At 34.7% G+C, this 21,360-nt stretch overlaps 1 protein-coding gene across 1 annotated transcript in view; it reads right to left on the bottom strand.

Moving 5' to 3' along the window:
- The window catches only part of USH2A (usherin), an 891,077-nt gene that overhangs the window by 720,574 nt on the left and 149,143 nt on the right, over window positions 1–21,360 (bottom strand). The window contains 2 exon segments of the mRNA XM_037823757.1: window positions 12,435–12,565; window positions 15,333–15,528. Coding sequence (XP_037679685.1) covers window positions 12,435–12,565; window positions 15,333–15,528 — 327 coding nt within the window.

The raw sequence follows: 21,360 nt of genomic DNA, 5'->3' as shown, positions 1-21,360 counted from the left end.
AAACATGTTGGAAGTTAAGCAGTTATCTTAGGTTAGTTGTCTTTTTCTTACTCCCTTGTTATGGTCTCTTTGAAATGTTCTTTTATTGTATGTTTGTTTTCTTTTTAACTTTTTTTCATACAGTTGATTTAAAAAAGAAGGGAAAGTTAAAAAAAAAAAGACAAACAAGGAAAAAATATATGTAGTGCCCCCTTGAGGAGCCTGTGGAGAATGCAGGGGTATTCACCTACCCCACCTCGATGGTTGCTAACATGACCACAGACATAGGGGACTGGTGGTTTGATAGGTTGAGCCGTCTACCATAAGTTTTACCCTTGGAAAGACGGTTGCTGCAAAGGAGAGGCTAGGCCTCCCTATGGTTGTGCCTAAGAGCCTCCTCCCAAATGCCTCTTTGTTGCTCAGATGTGGCCCTTTCTCTCTGGCTAAGCCAACTTGGAAGGTGAAATCACTGCCCTCCCCCCAACGTGGGATCAGACACCCAGGGGAGTGAATCTCCCTGGCAACGTGGAATATGACTCCCGGGGAGGAATGTAGACCCAGCAGCATGGGACGGAGAACATCTCTTGACCAAAAGGGGATGTGAAAGGAAATGAAATAAGCTTCAGTGGCAGAGAGATTCCAAAAGGAGCCGAGAGGTCACTCTGGTGGGCACTCTTACACACACTTTAGACAACCCTTTTTAGGTTCCAAAGAATTGGGGTAGCTGGTGGTGGATACCTGAAACTATCAAACTACAACCCAGAACCCATGAATCTCAAAGACAGTTGTATAAAAATGTAGCTTATGAGGGGTGACAATGGGATTGGGAAAGCCATAAGGACCACACCCACTTTGTCTAGTTTATGGATGGATGAGTAGAAAAATAGGGGAAGGAAACAAACAGACAAAGGTACCCAGTGTTCTTTTTACTTCAATTGCTCTTTTTTCACTCTAATTATTATTCTTGTTATTTTTGCGTGTGTGCTAATGAAGGTGTCAGGGATTGATTTAGGTGATGAATGTACAAGTATGTAATGGTACTGTAAACAATCGAAAGTACGATTTGTTTTGTATGACTGCGTGTGTATGTGAATATATCTCAATAAAATGAAGATAAAAAAAATATATGGTCCATTTTTTCAAATGTTCTGATCTAATTTTGATATATTCAATTGATAAATTATATAACAGGCTAATATGTAATAATTATATCATAGGAACCTATGCTTGCATTCCTAGAATAAAGCCAACATTGTAATGGTAAATAATGCTAAGTAAAAATCTTTTTATTTAGGGTTTTTTTTTGCATTAATATTCATAAAGACTGTTCTATGTTTTATAAACATAAAAATAAATCTTAAATTTTAATAAGGAATCAATGTGCATTTGTATTTATAAAGTTAATTTTTATATCTGAATAATCAGAAAATTCTCATTTTGTACACACACTAAAACTTACTACATTTTGCCTAATTATATTTCATAAGACTGATACAAGATTTAAAGTAAATAAATACCAGAATTCTGAATTTTCTTTTCTTAACCTTCTTCCTGTGAAATACTTAGTGTGATTTCCCAAGGTGCCCAACTTATGTCAGTATACCTAAATTCAGAATCAGAAGAGTCAAAAGTATACAAAATGAAGTCTCAAAAAGTCTATGTATCCATAACAATAGTCCTTTGCTAGTTGCATTTATTAACATTGTTAAAACTATTTTGACATTTGTATTTACAAAGGCCATTCCCTTATCCTATTTTCTGTAATAAGTATTTAATATTTAACAATAATTTAACATATTTCATAATCATTATTGGAAAAAACTGTAGTCAAAAGCGTAATTTTATCATACATGTCAGTATTTATTTTCACCTATTGGTTTACAGTTGAAAAATTTCTTCCCTCAATATTTTTAAAAGTAGAAGAGAAAATTCAGGTTGTCAAGGATGTTACTGTTTAATGGTATTCTGAAACTTTCAGCATGAAAACAAAGTGAATTTTTCTACTTAGCCAAGGAGAAAAGGAAAAGGGGGAAAAAAGAGAAGATAAAGAATAGGAACTTACATTAGGTCACAATTTTCACATAAGGTAAGCTGCATTCTACTAATTAGTAAAGAATGCATTTTACATTTTGGTCAATTTTTAAAATCCTTACTATATTCTTTTTGACTGATGAATACTATTTCTCTCCAAAACCATTTCTAACTCCTTGGGCTGGGAAAGCTGCCCTTTTCTCTGCTCCCACAGCACCTCATTGGTACCTTGAGGTTGTTCCTATCACACTGAACTGAGATGACTGGTTCCCTTACATGTACCTTCCGGAAATGCAAATCACTGACTTTTATACCTCCTGTGAGGAACACGCAGCAGGAGCTTAATAAACAACTGCTAAGCTGTTAACTGAAAATTCACATCAAAAGATGGTATTAATGTCCAAAGAAAGTCATTAGTTCAAATTCTGATGATACTGCACTCACTCACTGATAAAGGATAATTGTGAAAAGTAACATGAAGTGCGTATTTTCTATGTGCTATGTACTACAAGTACTTAAAATGTGTTATTTCTTGAATCCTCTATGCCCTAGGGTCATAGAACATGACACATCTGATATCTGTCCCTCAATCTGCTAGTCCTGGGTTCCTGCATAATTTTTCTTTAAGCTTTATTTTCCTCATCTATATCTTGAGGGTAATAATACCTGCCTCACAGGTTGTTGTAAAGTGCAAGCACTTGACCAAGTGCCTGTCACATGGTGAGGCCTCTCAAACATTGTCTCTTACTTTTCTTATTATTAGATTAGAACCTGAGATTAAAAAGGTTACGTAGCATTATAATGCCATTGAACAGTAAGTCCTTGAGTTCACTTTTTCTCAGTAAGTCTCAGTTCCTTCATTTATAAAAGAAAGATAAAATCTCAGTATCTTACTTACTGACTCAAAATAATCTGATTATAAATGGTAATATTTAAATAATGCTCAGCACAAGACCTGGCCCACATTGTGCATTCAAAATATGGTAGGAAAAAGGTGGAAGAAAAGGGAGGAGGAAAGTGGTAAAAATCCAAGAGAGGGGATGATTTCAAGTTTGAATGGCACCAGAAATATACACATCTGTCACTATGGAAAATATTGTCCGTAACCATTAATAGGGATACTGCAATTACAAATGTACTGGCCCATGATCTTTTTTAAAGGAGGTGGCCTACAGGTTGGAAGAAGGAACCACTTATGACCAAAATTTATGACCAAAAGTCATTCTTTGTTAATTTATCATCTGCTGCTACAAGTATAGAAGAGGTCTTAAATATACTTACTCTAACTTCTTTGGAGCCATCAGGTATCATTAGGATATAACTATTACCTCTTCCAGTAACTCTAAGTGTGAGGTCCTTCTGTTAGTAGTTTATGCCTTCTCCCTTGTTTTTTCTATGTCAGTCTTGTTATAAGCTTGTCAATTTTATTGATCTTTCCAAAGATACAGATTTTTACTTATTTTCAATTTTTTCTGTATTAAACATCATTAATTTCAGAACTTATATTATTATTTCTTCCTTCTTCTTCCTTTACTTTACATTGCTCTTCTTTTTCCTGTTTCTTGAAGTGGGGGTGTAGAATATTGATTTAGGACCTTTTCTCTGTTCCAAAGTAAGTATTTAGTGTTATACACTTCCATCTCATCACAGCTTACCAGTTTTTACAAATTTTTATGTTGTTTTTTTATTTTCATTTAGTTCAATGTGCTTGTGTTTTAACTTCCCTGAGACTTCCTCTTTTATCTATTGATTATTAAAAGTGTGTTGCTTAGTCAGGCAACCAGGAGATAGAAAGAGGGCAGAGACCAGCCATTTGATGCTGAAGGACTACAGAATGTTTAGGATTGATTGTATAGATCCAGAAATAGATAGCATAATACTGTGTGATGGTAGCACAGTATTGTAAGTACACTGAACAAAGATGTCTGTGAGTAAAGCTGAAAGAGGTGGGATAGGAGAATGTATGACACCAAAGGTAAAGATAGATGATAAAGACTGGGACTGTATAACTTGGCAAAAACTGGAGTGGCAATGACTGTTACTAAATATACAAATATAAAAATGTTTTTGCATGGGGGAGAGCAAATGAATGTCAACCATGTAGAGTGTTGAAAAAGGGATGGTATTTGGAAAAAAACATAATCAAAGCAAACTGGAGTCTATGGTCAATAGTAACATTGCAATATACCTCCATTAAATGTAACAAAGGCAATATGCCAATGCTAAGTGTATATGAGAGAGGGATATAAGGGAGGAATATGGAATTCTTGGTAGTGGTGTTATTTTCTGTCCTTACTATTATATTGTATTGTATGACATGTTATTTTTTTTATCATTTTTTTAATATTGCTAAAAAAAAAACATTTTTTCTTGTAGTAATCAGTATGTTCAAGTGCTGATTGTGGTGATAAATGTACAACTTTATGATGATACCATGAACAACTGATTGTACACTGTGGATAAATGTATGGTATGTGAATATAACTCTATAAAATTGTAGGAAAAAATATATATAGGAGTAAAAGTGTTGGAGAAAACACGGTGAGAGGGATGTACCTATCTACTATTGATGAGCAGGTAGAATGATGTAGCCTTTCTGAAGGTCAGTGTGGTGGTTCCACAAGAAGTTAAGTATGTGGGGACCATGAGGTCCTGCAACCTCATTATGCAGTATGTCATTTGAAGATCTGAGAGCAGAGACATGAATGGACATTTGAAAACTGGTGTTCATGGAGGCAGCAATCATGATTTGCAATGGGTGGAGGTGACCTAAGGGTACATAGACTGAAGAACAGAATGGTGAACTGTGGTGTATGCATACAATGGAACACTGAGCAACTATGAGAAGGAATGAAGCTGTGAGACACACAACGAGGTAAATGGATCCTGTACACAGTATTGAGTGCAGTACGCCAGAAATAAAGGCAAACACTATAATGCCTCACCCATATGGGCTAACTACAATGTGTAAACTCAGAATTGAGTCTTAGAACATAGCCTAATGTGAACATGATGATTATAATGTCCCTAGATTGTAAGCTCTTACAGCAGTCAACTCTATTTCTGAATTGTAATGCCTATCTCTAAACTTTGAGATGCTGATCCCTTAGTGTATAACCTGATTGGTCTCTGGAACAATGCATATCTCTGAGACACCTGAAACTCAGCTAGAGCTTGGCAGATATGAATGTCAATATTAGTGCATACAGTAACCGTTAATAAAAAAAAAAGCTGAAAAAGAGCCCAGACTTCAATTAGTGATATGAATGAAGCAGATCTGGTTAAGACTAGGGCAAACTGGGCCATAGGGTAAAGGTCGAAACTGATGTGTTTTAAAACTTCAACTTCCATATGAGACCAAGGGAAGAGATGTCTATTTGGTGCAGGATCTATATTTTCTAAACAGTGTAACTCTACAGTCAGTTTGTTCAAACATCACAATTACATGGAACTTTGTAGAGGAAGTGAGATATGGTAGATTAGTATAGGTTAGAGTGAAATAGTAACACATCCCAAAGTAATTTGGGCAGATAATAAAAAATATATTTACAGCCCCCCACCCCCACCCTGAGGAGCTGGGGGAAGGCGCAGAAGTGTTGGACTTTCTCACCTGGACTGGTGTTGATGTTGTCACAAACATCAGGACTGACGGTTTGATGCGCCAAGCCCTCGATCATGGGACCTGCCCTTATGAAGCTCGTTACTGCAAAGGAGAAGCTAAACTTGCATATAATTGTGCCTAAGAGTCTCCCCCTGAGTACTTCTTTGTTGCTCAGATGTGGCCCCCCTCTCTCTAACTGAGCCACCTCGGCAGGTGAACTCACTGCCCTCCCCAGCTACATGGGACCCGACTCACAGGGGTGTAAATCTCCCTGCAAAGCAAGATATGACTCCCGGGGATGAATCTGGACCCGGCATCGTGGGATTGAGAATATCTTCTTGACCAAAAGAGGGATGCAAAATGAGACAAAATAGTTTCAGTGGCTGAGAGATTTCAAATGGAGTCGAGAGGTCACTCTGGTGGACATTCTTATGCACTATATAGACAACACCTCTTAGGTTTTAATGTATTGGAATAGCTAGAAGTAAATACCTGAAACTACCAACTCCAACCCAGCAGTCTGGACTCCTGAAGATGATTATATATAATGTAGATTACAAGGGGTGACAGTGGTTGATTGTGAAAAACTTGTGGATCACACTCCGTTTCTCTAGTGTATGGATGGATGAGTACAAAAATGGGGATAAAAACTAATGACAAATAGGGTGGGATGGGGGGATGGTTTGGATGTTCTTTTTTCACTTTTATTTTTTATTCTTATTCTGATTCTTTCTGATGTAGGGAAAATGTTCAGAAATAGATTGTGGTGATGAACGGCATAACTACATGATCGTACTGTGAACAGTTGATTGTATACCATGGATGGCTGTACGGTATGTGAATATATTTCAATAAAACTGAATTTTAAAAAAAAAGTGTGTTGTTTAGTTTACAGTTACTTGGAGCTATTTTACTTTTTTGTATTGATTCTACTTTGATTCCATTGTGGTCAGAGAACACATTCTGTGTGATTTCCATTCTTTTAAATTTGTTGAGGTTTGATTTATGCTCCAGGATATTGATCTTGGTATATGATCCATAGGCATTTGAAAAGATGTGCACTCTGTTGTAAAAAGGCGTGGTCTATAAATGTCAATTAGAACTTTCTGGCTGAAGTTATGGTTGAATTTTTCTATATTCTGGCTGATTTTCTGTTTAGCTGGTCTATCAATTGCTAAGAATTGGTTGCCTGAAGTCTCTAATGGATTTTCTATTTGTCTTTTCAGTTCTATCAGGTTTTTTTCCTTCACATTTTTCAGCTCTGCTATTTGGTGCAAACACATTTAGGATTTCCATGTCTTCTTGGTTGACTGACCCTTTTATCATGTGATGTCTCTTTCTGTCCTCGGAAATATTCTTTGCTCTCCATTTCTACATTATATATTAGCATAGCCATGCCTCCTTTTTAAAATTAATTTTTGCATGGTATACTTTTTGCATAATTTTTCTGTTCAATCCACATATGCATTATATTTGAAGTGAGTTTCTTGTAGACAGCATAGTGGGTCATTTTTTAAATCATGCTGCCAATTTCTGTCTTTTGATTGGTTTAGTTTAGACCACTCACATTTAATGTTATTATCAATACGTTAAGGCCTAAGTGTGATAATTTATATTTATTTTATTTGCTCTGCTTTTCATTTCTCCAATTTCTTTTCCTGCCTTTCTGTGGGTTACTTGAACATTTTTAGAATTCCATTTTGGGTTATCTGTAGTGTTTTTTAGTGTATCTCTTTGTATAGCATTTTTAGTAGTTGCTTTAGGTATTATGTTATATATACATACATTGTATATACAAACCCTATCAAAGTCTGTTGGTTTTGTTATTTTACCTAGTCAGGTAAAGTATAGAAAACTTACCTCCCTTTACATGCTTTTATTTCCCCATTTTAAACATAATTGCCTTAAATATTTCCTCTAATATATTGAGAACATTAGACAGTGATACAATTTTTGCCAACAAACATAATTGGGGAAACACAAGGAGAGAAGGAAAATGTGTTGTTTCCATATTTTAACTTTCTGATGTTCTTTCTTCCTTCTTTTTCAACAACCTTCTTTGATGTTCTTTCTTCCTTCTTTTTCAACAAACTTCTTTTATCACTTTCATTCTGTTTCAAGAAATTCCTTTAGGATTGGTATGCTGGAGATACATCCTCTTAATTCCCTTATCTGAGAAACTCTTGATTTTCTCTTCATTTCTTAAGAACATTTTAATACAGAATTTTGTGTTGAGGATTCTCTTTTCTCAGCACTTGAAAAAACATTGTGCCACACTCTTCTGATCTGCTGTCATTCAAATTGTTTTCTCCTATAGGTAAGGTGTTACATTGCTTTGTCTGTTTCAAGGTTTTCTCTTGTCTATTTTTTGGAAGTTTTACTGTAAAGGAGTAGATATTTTTGGGTTTATATTGTTAAGGGTTCACTCAGCTTCTTTAATCTGTAGGTTCAGTTATTTGCCAAATTGGGAAATTTTCAGTCATTATTTCTTCAAATCCTTTTTTTCATCCCCATTCTCTTTCTCTTCTCCTTCTGGGACTATAGTCACATAAAAGTTAGATCTTTTGTTATAGTTCCACAGGTTCCTAAAGCTTGTTCATTGTTTTCAGTCTATTTTCTCTCTGTTGTTCAGATTAGATAATTTCTATCGTTCTTTCTTCAAGTTCACTGATTCTTTCCTTTGTTTCCCGCATTCTGCTTTAACTCCCTTCAACGAGATTTTTTCTTTCAGTAACTGTATTTTTTTTTAATTTTAAAAACTCCGTTTGGTTCTTCCTTAATTCCCTATTTCTTTGATGAGACTGCAGATGAGTGTACCCAGGGCAGAGGCATCTGAGAGGTGGGGACAAATGCTTTTTCATTTGTTTCAAATGTGTTTTTAATTTCCCAATGACACATGTTTATGATGGCTTCTTTAAAACTGTTGCCAGATCATTCTAACATCTATATCATCTTGGTATTGTTTTCTGTTGACTATCTTTCCTGATTCCATTTGAGATCATCCCGATTCTTGGTATGAAGAGTGATTTATGACTGAACCTGGATTTCTGGGGGTGTTATAAGCCTCTGGATCTTATTTAAATCATTTATTTTAATCAGGCCTATTCTGACACCCCTCCAGTGGGAGAAAGGGGTAGAGAGCTCCCTCACTACTGCCAGGTAGGGATGGAAGTCCAGGTTCTCTACTCTACCTCCATTTAAACAACGAAAGAGAGGCTTCTTGTTACTCATGGGCAGGATCTGGGGTTTGACTCCCCACTAGACCCCTGCAGATACCTACTGGGCTAGGAAGGGGAGGGGCACCCCTTTATTGCTCTCCCACTGACCTCCACTGACACCAGGGTGGGTGACCTTGTGATCCAAGAGCAGTGGTGAAAGTCCTGACTCTCCACTGGGACTTCTCTAACAACAACCCAGCAGGGAGCAGAAGTACCTCATTACTGCTCCCTAGAAGGCCTCCACTGACAGCGTGGAGGGGGTTTGTGGTGTTCTGTTTGAGTCTGGCAGCAGTGGCAGTCTAGTTTATCCACTTCACCTTTGCTCACAGGGTGGAGGTAAGGACACAATGTCTATTGTGTTTGGATGGAGTAGAGAGGTTAGTGTCTAAAAGTTTTCTGTCTCATTATGCTGTTTCATTTCCTTTCTGGTCCTTTGGCTAGAGAGAGCAGGGTTTTCTTGGATCATATTTTTGCCTGTACCTGTCAGCATTACTTGACTGCCAACTTCTCCAATACCCAATCTGAGATTAATGAGGCAAAAGAAAACCCAAAGAATTCACCACTATGTCATTCCTTGTGTCCTGAGGTCCCTATTCAGTCAGATTTCTTCTCTCCAACTTTCAGATTTTTATATTTGTCTTTATTATAATGCCCAGGGTTTTTAATTGTATTTAGTGAGAGGAATAAGGCAAAGTATATCTATGTAATCTTCCCAGAGAAATAAACTCCTCCTCCCTACAAGTATTTTTGTGATTCCTCTGTATGTATAGATTCTATAACATTTACCATCATATATCTTTTTACATTTAAGCTGCTAAAGAAAATGGTTCTTTTATTGTTTCTTTTATCATATCCTCCCTTCCATTATTTCTCTTTTGCCCTCTGGAACTATTATTATTTCTACATTATAGTATGCTCTACATTATCTAACCCTTCTTGCTTATTTTCTAAGTGTTTGTCTTTTTGTTCTATGTTTTATAAGATTTCCTCAAACTTATATCCCAGGACTCAAACGTGGTTTTCAACAATGCATTTTTATAAAATTTGATAATTATATTTAAAATTTCCAATTTTCCCAAACTGCTACTTACACATGGAAGCTTTATAATTAATGGTTCTATATTACCTTGAATCTCAACTTATACCAATTAGAATAGTTTGTCAGTTTCCTTTTATTGCCAAATTATGTCTATTTTCTCCAAGATCAGTAGTTCTCTTTATTCATCTTAGTCTTTCTATTTTATGTTGTTGATTTTGTCAAGTATTCAGTAATAATCAGTTATATTAAAATTTATTAAGATATAAATTATACCTATGGATTAATAATTCAGGCAATTGGCATAGGTAAAGTTTCCTCTCAATTGTTTAGCTTTATTTCCTGAACAGACAGATCATAGGATGTAGGTGAGCAGGCAGTGCCAATGGGTACTTTCACTTTAGAGTTGCTAAGTCTAGAGCAAATTCACAAACTGCAGAGATCCTCAACTGTCAAATTAAGGAGAGATTTTTCTCTAGCAGGAGAGTATTTTTGTGTGGGCCGATTAGAGCAATTAGAGATCTCTAAGGGTAGGGATGGATTAATGACATCAAGAGCCAGAGGAGTCCCCACCTCTCAGATGCCTCTGCCCTGGGTACACTCATCCGCAGTCCCATCCGAGAACTGGGTCCACCGTGTGGGAGGAGGCTCATGCATCTAGACTCATGCAAACCGATTAGATGCCTCTCTTCCAGCTCCACAATCAGTGACTTCTTGGTGGTATCTTGAAACTGGCCATGGTAGGCTTTTGTTTTCTCTTTCTCTCTCTCCCTCTCTCTCAGGTATCTGGCTGTTAAACATTTACAAGCCCAAAATTGCCCTACACTGCCTCCCATCCCAATGAAATGGACTTGTAATTTAATTGAGCTCAGAAAAATAGGTATTTTATTTCCTGCACATCTGAGTTGTGGGATTGAAAGACAGATTTGCTACACTTTAGTTCATATGGGTTATGACATGCAAATGAGACTTTGGGAGGTAGAACACGGTTTTTCAATAGTGTATACCAAAGTTACTTGGCCTTCGATATTCAGGGAGAAAAACTTTTCCTTAAATCAAAATTTTACATAAGCATCAGTTTATTATAATCTCCTTTTTAAACAACCATCTGACTATGAAATCAGGGCTCAGAAAGAATCTCTCCTCATTAATTCAATATTTATTGAAAAAAATTATTAGGTCCTTATTATGTGACTGTTCTGTTTATGGTGGGCAGGGAGACAGAAGACAAAGAAGTAAACAATAAATTAACATAACTTTAGACAGTGACGGGGCTGTGAAGAAAATAACATTGAGTAATATGAAAGACAGTGAGTTGATAATATGGCGTAATTGGATGATTAGCAAACATATCTCAAAAGACAACCTTTGAGTTAAGACTTGAATGACAAGTAAGAAACAGCCATGCTGAAAATTCAGGGCAGATTTATAAAGATGAGATATGTAAAGACACAGTCAGATTTTACTAATCAATATATGTACAATTGTAATACGACATTTTGAGAACACTGTCCCTCAAAATCTTAAAATAAGAATAGTAGAAATTGTCTTTGTTAATTATTCTTCTACTTGTCAGCTTCCCAATGAAGCTCCTAATGTTCTCTTATTAACACACTATGGTTACTCTGAAGGTCTTTAAATCTGTATTTTGTCCTAGTTTATATTTAGCTTTTATTTGTTAAAATAGTTTTTAATGTATGCTGTAAGTTATGTGAAAAATATACTTTGCCTTGAACTTATTATCTCTACATTGTAACTTTTTAAAAAATTTTCTGTAACTGGATTGTGGTTTATGTCTCCAGTCATTGTATTCTCAATTATTTACAAGAAAATACATAGTTATTAAAGATTAATACACTAATTGAATTCATTCTTCAAAGTAAATTTGCCCTTTATCTATTTTCATGATTTTCACTTTTTAATATTATCAGATTAGGTTAAAACACAAGCTGAAGACACTAACTTTTAAATACCAAGACAATTTATCTGACATAAGCAGGATATATAGACCCAGGTTAGATTCTGTTTGTGTCAGTCAACTACATTTGTGATGTTGGCAATAAAAAAAATTAAAATTATAAAAATCCATTGCATTTATGAATTATATAGAAGGTTAGAATAAGAAACTTAGAAGCAGGGTTATCATAATTACCATTTGAATCTATGAGGAAGGGACTTTTGCTATACTCTCTTCTATGGAATTTGGGGGCAAAGCTGTTCTTGTTTAATTGATATCACTTATTAATATCAATTCACCATTAATTCCAGGGCATATACTCAATTTACTTCCCAGTTTACTTGGCCCCTGCACCCCAATTATTTTTACATTTGTAAAACTTAAAACAAAAAGTGCCTTTCTTATATACAAAGGACTACCTAAGTAGCCCTATATTTCATGAATTAAAACCTTCATAGGAACACCCCCAAAGAAGCCATCTCTTTGAAATGCAAACACACACATAATTACTTCCTGGTAAGTACATTCCTCAATTCCACTGATAGACCTTCTCCCAAATTAGTTTCTAACAGACAGAGTAATTCTGTACCTGCAGTATTGAAAAGAACTCACCTGATCACAAAGGAGACTACTGTTTTTTGTGCCAACTTTATCACAGTCACAGGCTTTGCAAACATCTTTGGCTGAAGGATCTGCACCAACTTGTTGGAAAAAGTAATCCTTACACAGCTCACAGTTCCTTCCTGCGTCAGGGAAAGGTTATGCATTATGACTTCTAATTCATTTAAATTAGCTGCATAATTCAAAATTAAAGACTGTATTCCTTTGAGGGAATTCTATAATTTTCAGGATGTCCATTTTAATGCACCTTTCATCTCTACCTGCCAATGTAGTGATCCAGAGCATATGAAACAATGAACCTGTTACAAACTGTGCTTTACTTCATTAAACTCCCATCTGTTATATAATGCCACACTTCTAAAAAGCTCTGCTTTGTAAGGGCCCATACATTTTGAAAGAGTTGGTTTCCAAACTTAGAACTTTTCTGTATTTCCAGGATCAGGCATTTAAACTAAATAAAATAAGAGAAAGTTCTTTATATGTGGTAGATGATAGTTATACAGATGGAAGCAAATAGGTATGTAGCATCAGAAATATTTTTTTTCTAGAACTGTATCTTATGAAATAGAGAATACTTTTAATTCAGTTTGCTATTCTACAGTTGGCATGATTAAAAACAAATGCTGTGTTAGTGTTTTGGGCTATCATTTTTCATTTCAAATATGAAAATAGAAATTTATTACATTTAGATCTATCAAATACATTTGTATTAATTATGATAGCCTGAAATATTAGATATATCAGATAATTCCCTTAGTTTACAATTTATTACTTCAAAGTATCCTATGCTATTTTATAAAAGAGAAAACCTAGACTACCGGGAGTTTCTAGAGTGAATGTGGGCAGCATGTAAGACCAGTGCTATAAGGTAAAATAAAACTCAAGGTTATCAATTTCCTTTTAACATAATACACTCTGCTGAAATTGGCCAAATATGAGAAGACTACTTGAAGTAACCAAGCAAAAACACATTCTGATGGATAATGGCTATGGATTAATAAAAAATTAAATGGATTTAGAGTATTTCTAGAACATTTCCATTTACATATGCAGATGACTCCCAAGTCTATATCTCTCATCTAGGTTTCTCTCCTTTATTTATCATTCAATGAATATTTGTTGAGTGATTATCATGTTCCAAATACTGTGCTAAGCATTGCGCAATGTAGTAGTGAGCAAAATACACAATACCCCTCTGTCACAGAGCTTTCTTACAGTGTAGTGGGTAAGACAAATCTTAAATAATAACAGGAATAAATATACATTTAAAAACTGTGATAAACACAAGGAGCCATGAAAATGTATAGAGGGTGCTGATCTTGAGGCATCATGAAAGGCCTTTTCTGAAGAAGGGAGCTTCTGACCTGTGTATACAATTGCCCACAAGGCAGCTTCTCCTACGTCTCTTGGAAACACAGTGAACATGTCCAAAACAGAACTCACCATCTTCTACCTCAGGCCTGATCCTCCACCCACGTTTCCTATCTAAGTGACTAGCACTGACCCTGTTGCTCAAACTGGAATATTATGCATCCGTCTTGCCTGCTCTTCCTTCCTTACCTACACCCTACATCAAATTGCTCACAAAAGGATGCCACTTTTCCATCCCAAATTCTTCTTGAATCCACTTCTGTCTATCCACACCATCTTAAACATAGTCCTGAATCACTTCTCACCTGGACTGTCACAGCAGCCTACCAACTATTCTTCAAAAACTCCTCTCGACCCTGTCCAATCATTCTCCACTCTACAGATAGGCTGATCTTTTAAAAACATAAAGCAGATTATGACCCTTCCCTGTATAAAATCTGCAACTGCATCTCATTAACCTTAGAATACAAAACCAAATTCTTTATCATGGCTTATAAAGTCCTGGCCCCTGCCTTTCTCCCCTAGCCTTTTTCTTTTTCTTTTTCTTTTTTAACCACCAGCCATTTTCCCTTCCATCAGTTCTTCAGAGGCATCATGTTTCTCTCTTCTTTATGCCATTGCACAATCTGTTTCCCTTACTGGTAACCTCTGTTCACCCTCCTCATATCCCCCACTCACTCCTTCACCTGGTTAATACCCATTACGCTTGCCCTATCTTAGCATTCATCATGTGACTTTGAAATCATTTCTTTAATTGTGTGCATTTCCCACAATACAGTAATCCATACAAAGACAGGAAATTCATTATTCTGTTCATCTTTATATCCCCAGCATCTAGTCAAGTTTTTGTGACATTTTAGCTCACTAATAATTATTGAACAAATATGTTCATTCATTCATGCTTTAGAATAGCACAATTTCAAATCCATCAGATTTGGCCCCTTATCTTTTACAAATTCAGATGTTGCCTATTTTTGCTTTTAAAGCACTGGCCCTTCAGAAAATAGTAATTTTCAATGACTAGCCAAATGCTTTATGGTTTTAGAATGAGATTTGTTTATCACCTTCTCCATTTAAGTAGCATTTTAAAAAAAGAATATTCCCAGATTACCAAGCATCCATGCCAAATCTGAATGAATGCAAAAATCTCCACGAGCATAAGGACATAAAGGAAGACAAGGGTGACATAAGAAAACTTAATCTAAGAATACATATATTCAAACTAAGCAGTCCTGAGTTATCCAAAAAATATTTGTGACTTAATAAAATGGTATGAAATCCAAAATAAAAACCTGCCCTAAAAACATGTTGTCTAGCTCTAGACTGCAGTTTCAGAAAACTACCTAATGATTTGTAATTATGAAGGTTTGATGAAACAGTTTGATTTTCAAACTTAACAATATGAAAGCACTTTCTTAAATAAGAAAGCAATAAAATAATTTAAAATAATATGTACTATACATAGAAGAACATGGGCCTCAAAGACCAAGTTAGCAATTTATGTTGTTTACTATTTACCCGCAGTGTTATGCTCACAATCATCACAAACTCCTCCACTCCCTCGATGGTGCTCAGACGGAAAAGGGTCCATTGAGACGTTGTAGTGGCAGCTTCTGGAATGACTGATACACTGACAAGGTTTACAATTGAAAGCATGAACTTGATCACCTTGGCGGAAAGGCTTGTCATTATAAAGGGGCAAACAGCGATCACACTAGAACAATAAAGAAATATAAAGCTGTGAATTTTTTTATTTGTACATCGGATAGTTTCATTAGCTGTAAAGATAAAACATCTTTAGATAATAAAGAGTTAAAAGCCGGCAACCACTTTATTTAAAAAAAAAAAGTTTTATAAATCAGAAATCAGCATATTGTAGACATGGTAGTGCAGAATTGTAAAAGTGACCAGGCAAGCCGAAACCATGCAAAGCAATTTTCGTGTCAATGGAGATGGGCTGAGAGATTTCAGATGGAATCAAGAGGTCATTTTGGAGGTTATTCTTATGCATTATATAGATATCCCTTTTTAGTTTTTAGTTTATTAGAATAGCTAGAAGGAAATACCTGAAATTGTTTAAATGAAACTCAGTAGGCTTGTTTCTTGAAGACAAGAGTATAACTATATAGCTTATACACTGACTGTGTGATTGCAAAAAACCCTGTGGCTCACATTCCCTTTATCCAGTTTATGGACAGATGAGTAGAAAACTGGGGACAAAAAAATAATGAAAATGGGGGGATGGAGGGGATGGGTTGTTTGGGGTGTTCCTTTTTACTTTTATTTTTATTCTTATTCTAATTTTTATTTTTATTCTTTTCTTGGAGTAATGAAAATGTTCAAAAATGACTGTGGTGATGAATGCACAACTATATGATGATACTGTGAACAACTGATTGTACACTTTGGATGATTGGATGGTATGTGACTATATCTCAATAAAATTGCAAGAAAAAATAATCAATGTGAAATGTTAGGATAAGTTTCCAACATTTTAGCCTTTGCACTTTCAGTGTTGTGAAATATCTCTGAGACTTCCTTCCATGTGTTTTTGCTGGTGTCACTTCCTTGGGGGCATCCTCACCTTGTTCATCACAGCTACTTTCCTCAGTTATGTTAAGCCTGTCTTCACTAAGTTGTTCTGGCTGCATATCTAGAGTCTCTCAAAAGGCAACAGTGTGGTCAGCTATTTCTTCTCTAATTCCATTTATAGTCTTTTCAAACTTCACTTACAGCACTTTAATCATTGTTGACCAATTCCCTTTCTCAAATATACATTTTTGTAAAACGTCACACAGGCTCGTTGGGAGAAACAAGAAGGCAACATCATTACATGATTTTCTGTCTGCGAGTAGACTGAATGACAGATGGACAGTGACCAATCATGGACAGGCTTTGAAAGAAGTGATGTGACTGATTACTGATCATGACAAACATCTGTTATTTACAGTGATTTGTGGTCTGAAAAGCCAGCAGGAAAGTTCGTACTTTCTGCAATTACTCACAGTTAGTACACCATGTTAACTGAAATTTGAACCATGTTGTTGGGGGACTGGTGTCAAGTAAATGAAGACAACTAAAATTCATACATATGGAAAACATACAAAGAAAGGACTACCTGTACAATTAAATAAAACATTACTAAAATCGTATAACAAGCACACTATGTATTGGGGAAAATGAGGCAAATCAACTAAAGCTGGACATATTTTTAAAATAATTATTTAATATTTTACCATAATTTGTGAACAAAACAAAATGCATTCCCTAGTTTTACTAACTCACATGAACTGAGTTAGAATTTAGCATAACTGAGTACTTAATAAAAGTAATACTATCCATTTTATACAATAAAGTAGAAAAAATTCACTGAAAATTTGACCACCAAATGATGTTAAAATATTTATGAGACAATTTTTCCATAGCTTGCATATGTATACATTATTTTCAAAATTGGGAGTTTGTGTGTGTGTACACACACACACACACATATATCCTGTAACATTAACTATTCACATATTTAAATATCATGACTTTCACTGTGATGTTTTATTTCTCCTATTATTAATGAAATAAAACATTCAACCATTCTGCAATTGCTGGCATTTAGATTCCCTTCCTTTTTTTTAAATTTTTGGTGTCAGTGTATCTGAGTCTTTAAGAAAATCCTGAGATGAAATCACTTCATGAGAGTATAAAACATTTTAAGATATTTTTAAATATGAGCAAATTCTTTCTAGAAAAAGTAATTTATACTTCCCTCAGTAATATCTGAGAATATTCATTTTCTTGTGCTCTGCCCAAAATGAAGCTATCATTATATTCCCTTCACTATTTTGATTTTAGAAAAATATTAACCACTGCTTTATTATGTATGCTTTTGATTACTGTTAAAGCTAAATAATTTTCATCTGGTTCTTCATCATATATAGTTATTTTTTAGATCACTGTCTATCGTTATCTGCACATTCTTTCTTTTAATAATTTAAAAAATCTCAGATATTAAGGACATTCTCCTTTTATTGTCAAATGGTGAATTTTTAGCTCATAATTTTCAATATATATTTATACTTTATTTTCTTTTCTGCTTTATTGGCCATAATTTTCAACACAATAGTTAAGATATATGTGGTGACGTTGGGTATATCTGTCTTATTCCTGACTTTAATGGAAATGTCTTTAATGTTTCAACTTTTATAATGATGCTGACTATTGATTTCAGGCTGATGATCTTTATCATTTAAAAGAAGAAATTTTTATTCCAAAACAACCAAGGTACTTTTATATAAAATAAAAATATATGGTCAATTTTGTCAAATGTTCTGATCTAATTTTGATATATTCAATTGATAAATTATATAACAGGCTAATATGTAATAATTATATCATAGGAACCTATGCTTGCATTCCTAGAATAAAGCCAACATTGTAATGGTAAATAATGCTAAGTAAAAATCTTTTTTATTTAGGGTTTTTTTGCATTAATATTCATAAAGACTGTTCTATGTTTTTATAAACATAAAAATAAATCTTAAATTTTAATAAGGAATCAATGTGCATTTGTATTTATAAAATTAATTTTTATATCTGAATAATCAGAAAATTCTCATTTTGTACACACACTAAAACTTACTACATTTTGCCTAATTATATTTCATAAGACTGATACAAGATTTAAAGTAAATAAATACCAGAATTCTGAATTTTGTTTTCTTAACCTTCTTCCTGTGAAATACTTAGTGTGATTTCCCAAGGTGCCCAACTTATGTCAGTATACCTAAATTCAGAATCAGAAGAGTCAAAAGTATACAAAATGAAGTCTCAAAAAGTCTATGTATCCATAACAATAGTCCTTTGCTATTTGCATTTATTAACATTGTTAAAACTATTTTGACATTTGTATTTACAAAGGCCATTCCCTTATCCTATTTTCTGTAATAAGTATTTAATATTTAACAATAATTTAACGTATTTCATAATCATTATTGGAAAAAACTGTAGTCAAAAGCGTAATTTTATCATACATGTCAGTATTTATTTTCACCTATTGGTTTACAGTTGAAAAATTTCTTCCCTCAATATTTTTAAAAGTAGAAGAGAAAAATTCAGGTTGTCAAGTATGTTACTGTTTAATGGTATTCTGAAACTTTCAGCATGAAAACAAAGTGAATTTTTCTACTTAGCCAAGGAGAAAAGGAAAAGGGGGAAAAAAGAGAAAGATAAAAGAATAGGAACCTACATTAGGTCACAATTTTCACATAAGGTAAGCTGCATTCTACTAATTAGTAAAGAATGCACTTTTACATTTTGGTCAATTTTTAAAATCCTTACTATATTCTTTTTGACTGATGAATACTATTTCTCTCTAAAACCATTTCTAACTCCTTGGGCTGGGAAAGCTGCCCTTTTCTCTGCTCCCACAGCACCTCATTGGTACCTTGAGGTTGTTCCTATCACACTGAACTGAGATGACTGGTTCCCTTACATGTACCTTCCAGGAAATGCAAATCACTGACTTTTATACCTCCTGTGAGGAACACACAGCAGGAGCTTAATAAACAACTGCTAAGCTGTTAACTGAAAATTCACATCAAAAGATGGTATTAATGTCCAAAGAAAGTCATTAGTTCAAATTCTGATACTGCACTTACTCACTGATAAAGGATAATTGTGAAAAGTAACATGAAGTGCGTATTTTCTATGTGCTATGTACTACAAGTACTTAAAATGTGTTATTTCTTGAATCCTCTATGCCCTAGGGTCATAGAATATGACACATCTGATATCTGTCCCTCAATATGCTAGTCCTGGGTTCCTGCATAATTTTTCTTTAAGCTTTATTTTCCTCATCTATATCTTGAGGGTAATAATACCTGCCTCACAGGTTGTTGTAAAGTGCAAGCACTTGACCAAGTGCCTGTCACATGGTGAGGCCTCAGTAAACATTGTCTCTTACTTTTCTTATTATTAGATTAGAACCTGAGATTAAAAAGGTTACGTAGCATTATAATGCCATTGAACAGTAAGTCCTTGAGTTCACTTTTTCTCAGTAAGTCTCAGTTCCTTCATTTATAAAAGATAGATAAAATCTCAGTATCTTACTTACTGACTCAAAATAATCTGATTATAAATGGTAATATTTAAATAATGCTCAGCACAAGACCTGGCCCACATTGTGCATTCAAAATATGGTAGGAAAAAGGTGGAAGAAAAGGGAGGAGGAAAGGGGTAAAAATCCAAGAGAGGGGATGATTTCAAGTTTGAATAGCACCAGAAATATACACATCTGTCACTATGGAAAATATTGTCCATAACCATTAATAGGGATACTGCAATCACAAATGTACTGGCCCATGATCTTTTTTAAAGGAGGTGGCCTACAGGTTGGAAGAAGGAACCACTTATGACCAAAATTTATGACCAAAAGTCATTCTTTGTTAATTTTATCATCTGCTGCTACAAGTATAGAAGAGGTCTTAAATATACTTACTCTAACTTCTTTGGAGCCATCAGGTATCATTAGGATATAACTATTACCTCTTCCAATAACTCTAAGTGTGAGGAAGATATGGTCTTTTTGGAAAAAGGGAGAAGTAGAAGAAAGCTCACTTTCTGACTCCCTGGATTTGAAGGAGAGAAATGAGCTCATTAAGTTCTTTTCTCCAGATCAATTGTTAGTGCAATTAACCTCATTTCCAATTTTTTTTTTAAAAAAAAAAAGCAAAAATATTCTATCCAACGCAAAACTTGGACCAAATGCAAAATTTGACTTCAATACAATGCCTTAAAAGCCTAGTTTTCATTTTACTTCAAAGTATTCTTACTGAAGGCTTCACTTGCTGATGGTGGTGTTTTTATTATTTGAGTTATGCTTTATTGAATAAAAGTTGGTGGAAATGATGATGTGGCCCTGTCACATTGATTACATAAGCAGTTTGTCTTCTACAAAGGAACTGCTGCCTGTTTGGGTTTGGGATCTTGCCTACATAAGTTAGTGGAGCAAATCCAGCAAAATTATTCCTTCAATATATCTATGAAGAGAACATTTTTGATTTTTGAATATGATCTAAAAATATCTCATTTGAGAAGTAACAATAGACCTACCCGAACCCACAAATTTATCCTCATCATCAAACTAAAAGGCATTATCAAAAAGCCTCATTTTAAGTAAAACACAATCCTGTCCTCTTTAACATTTAAAACCAAAGGAATTTGCCACCGACCAGTGGAGTGGTTTTGGTAACACGAGCTAGCTATTATTGAAAATGGCTGGATTCCCTTTTTGTGGACAATGAAAAACCTACAGAAATATTGGTAACATTTTTTCCTTTCTCGAAGAAAACAATCACAGTTATCATGTTCAATTCTCAAATTGGGATTTTTAGAAATTACAATAATAGGCCGGCAAGCGTTTGCAGAAAGGGCCAGCACAGACGCTACTTCTGGGATGGTAGTTTATCCACACCTGTCAGGAGCAAGATATGGGTGTGCTCACTGGACCCAGCAATTCCACTGGGAATATAGGAAAGTACATTTTTAAAGCTTA

This window comes from Choloepus didactylus, chromosome 2, assembly GCF_015220235.1.
Source record: "Choloepus didactylus isolate mChoDid1 chromosome 2, mChoDid1.pri, whole genome shotgun sequence".
NCBI classification, from domain to species: domain Eukaryota; kingdom Metazoa; phylum Chordata; class Mammalia; order Pilosa; family Megalonychidae; genus Choloepus; species Choloepus didactylus.
The sequence above is the reverse complement of the archived record's forward strand: the minus strand, read 5'-3'. Positions and strand labels throughout refer to the sequence as shown.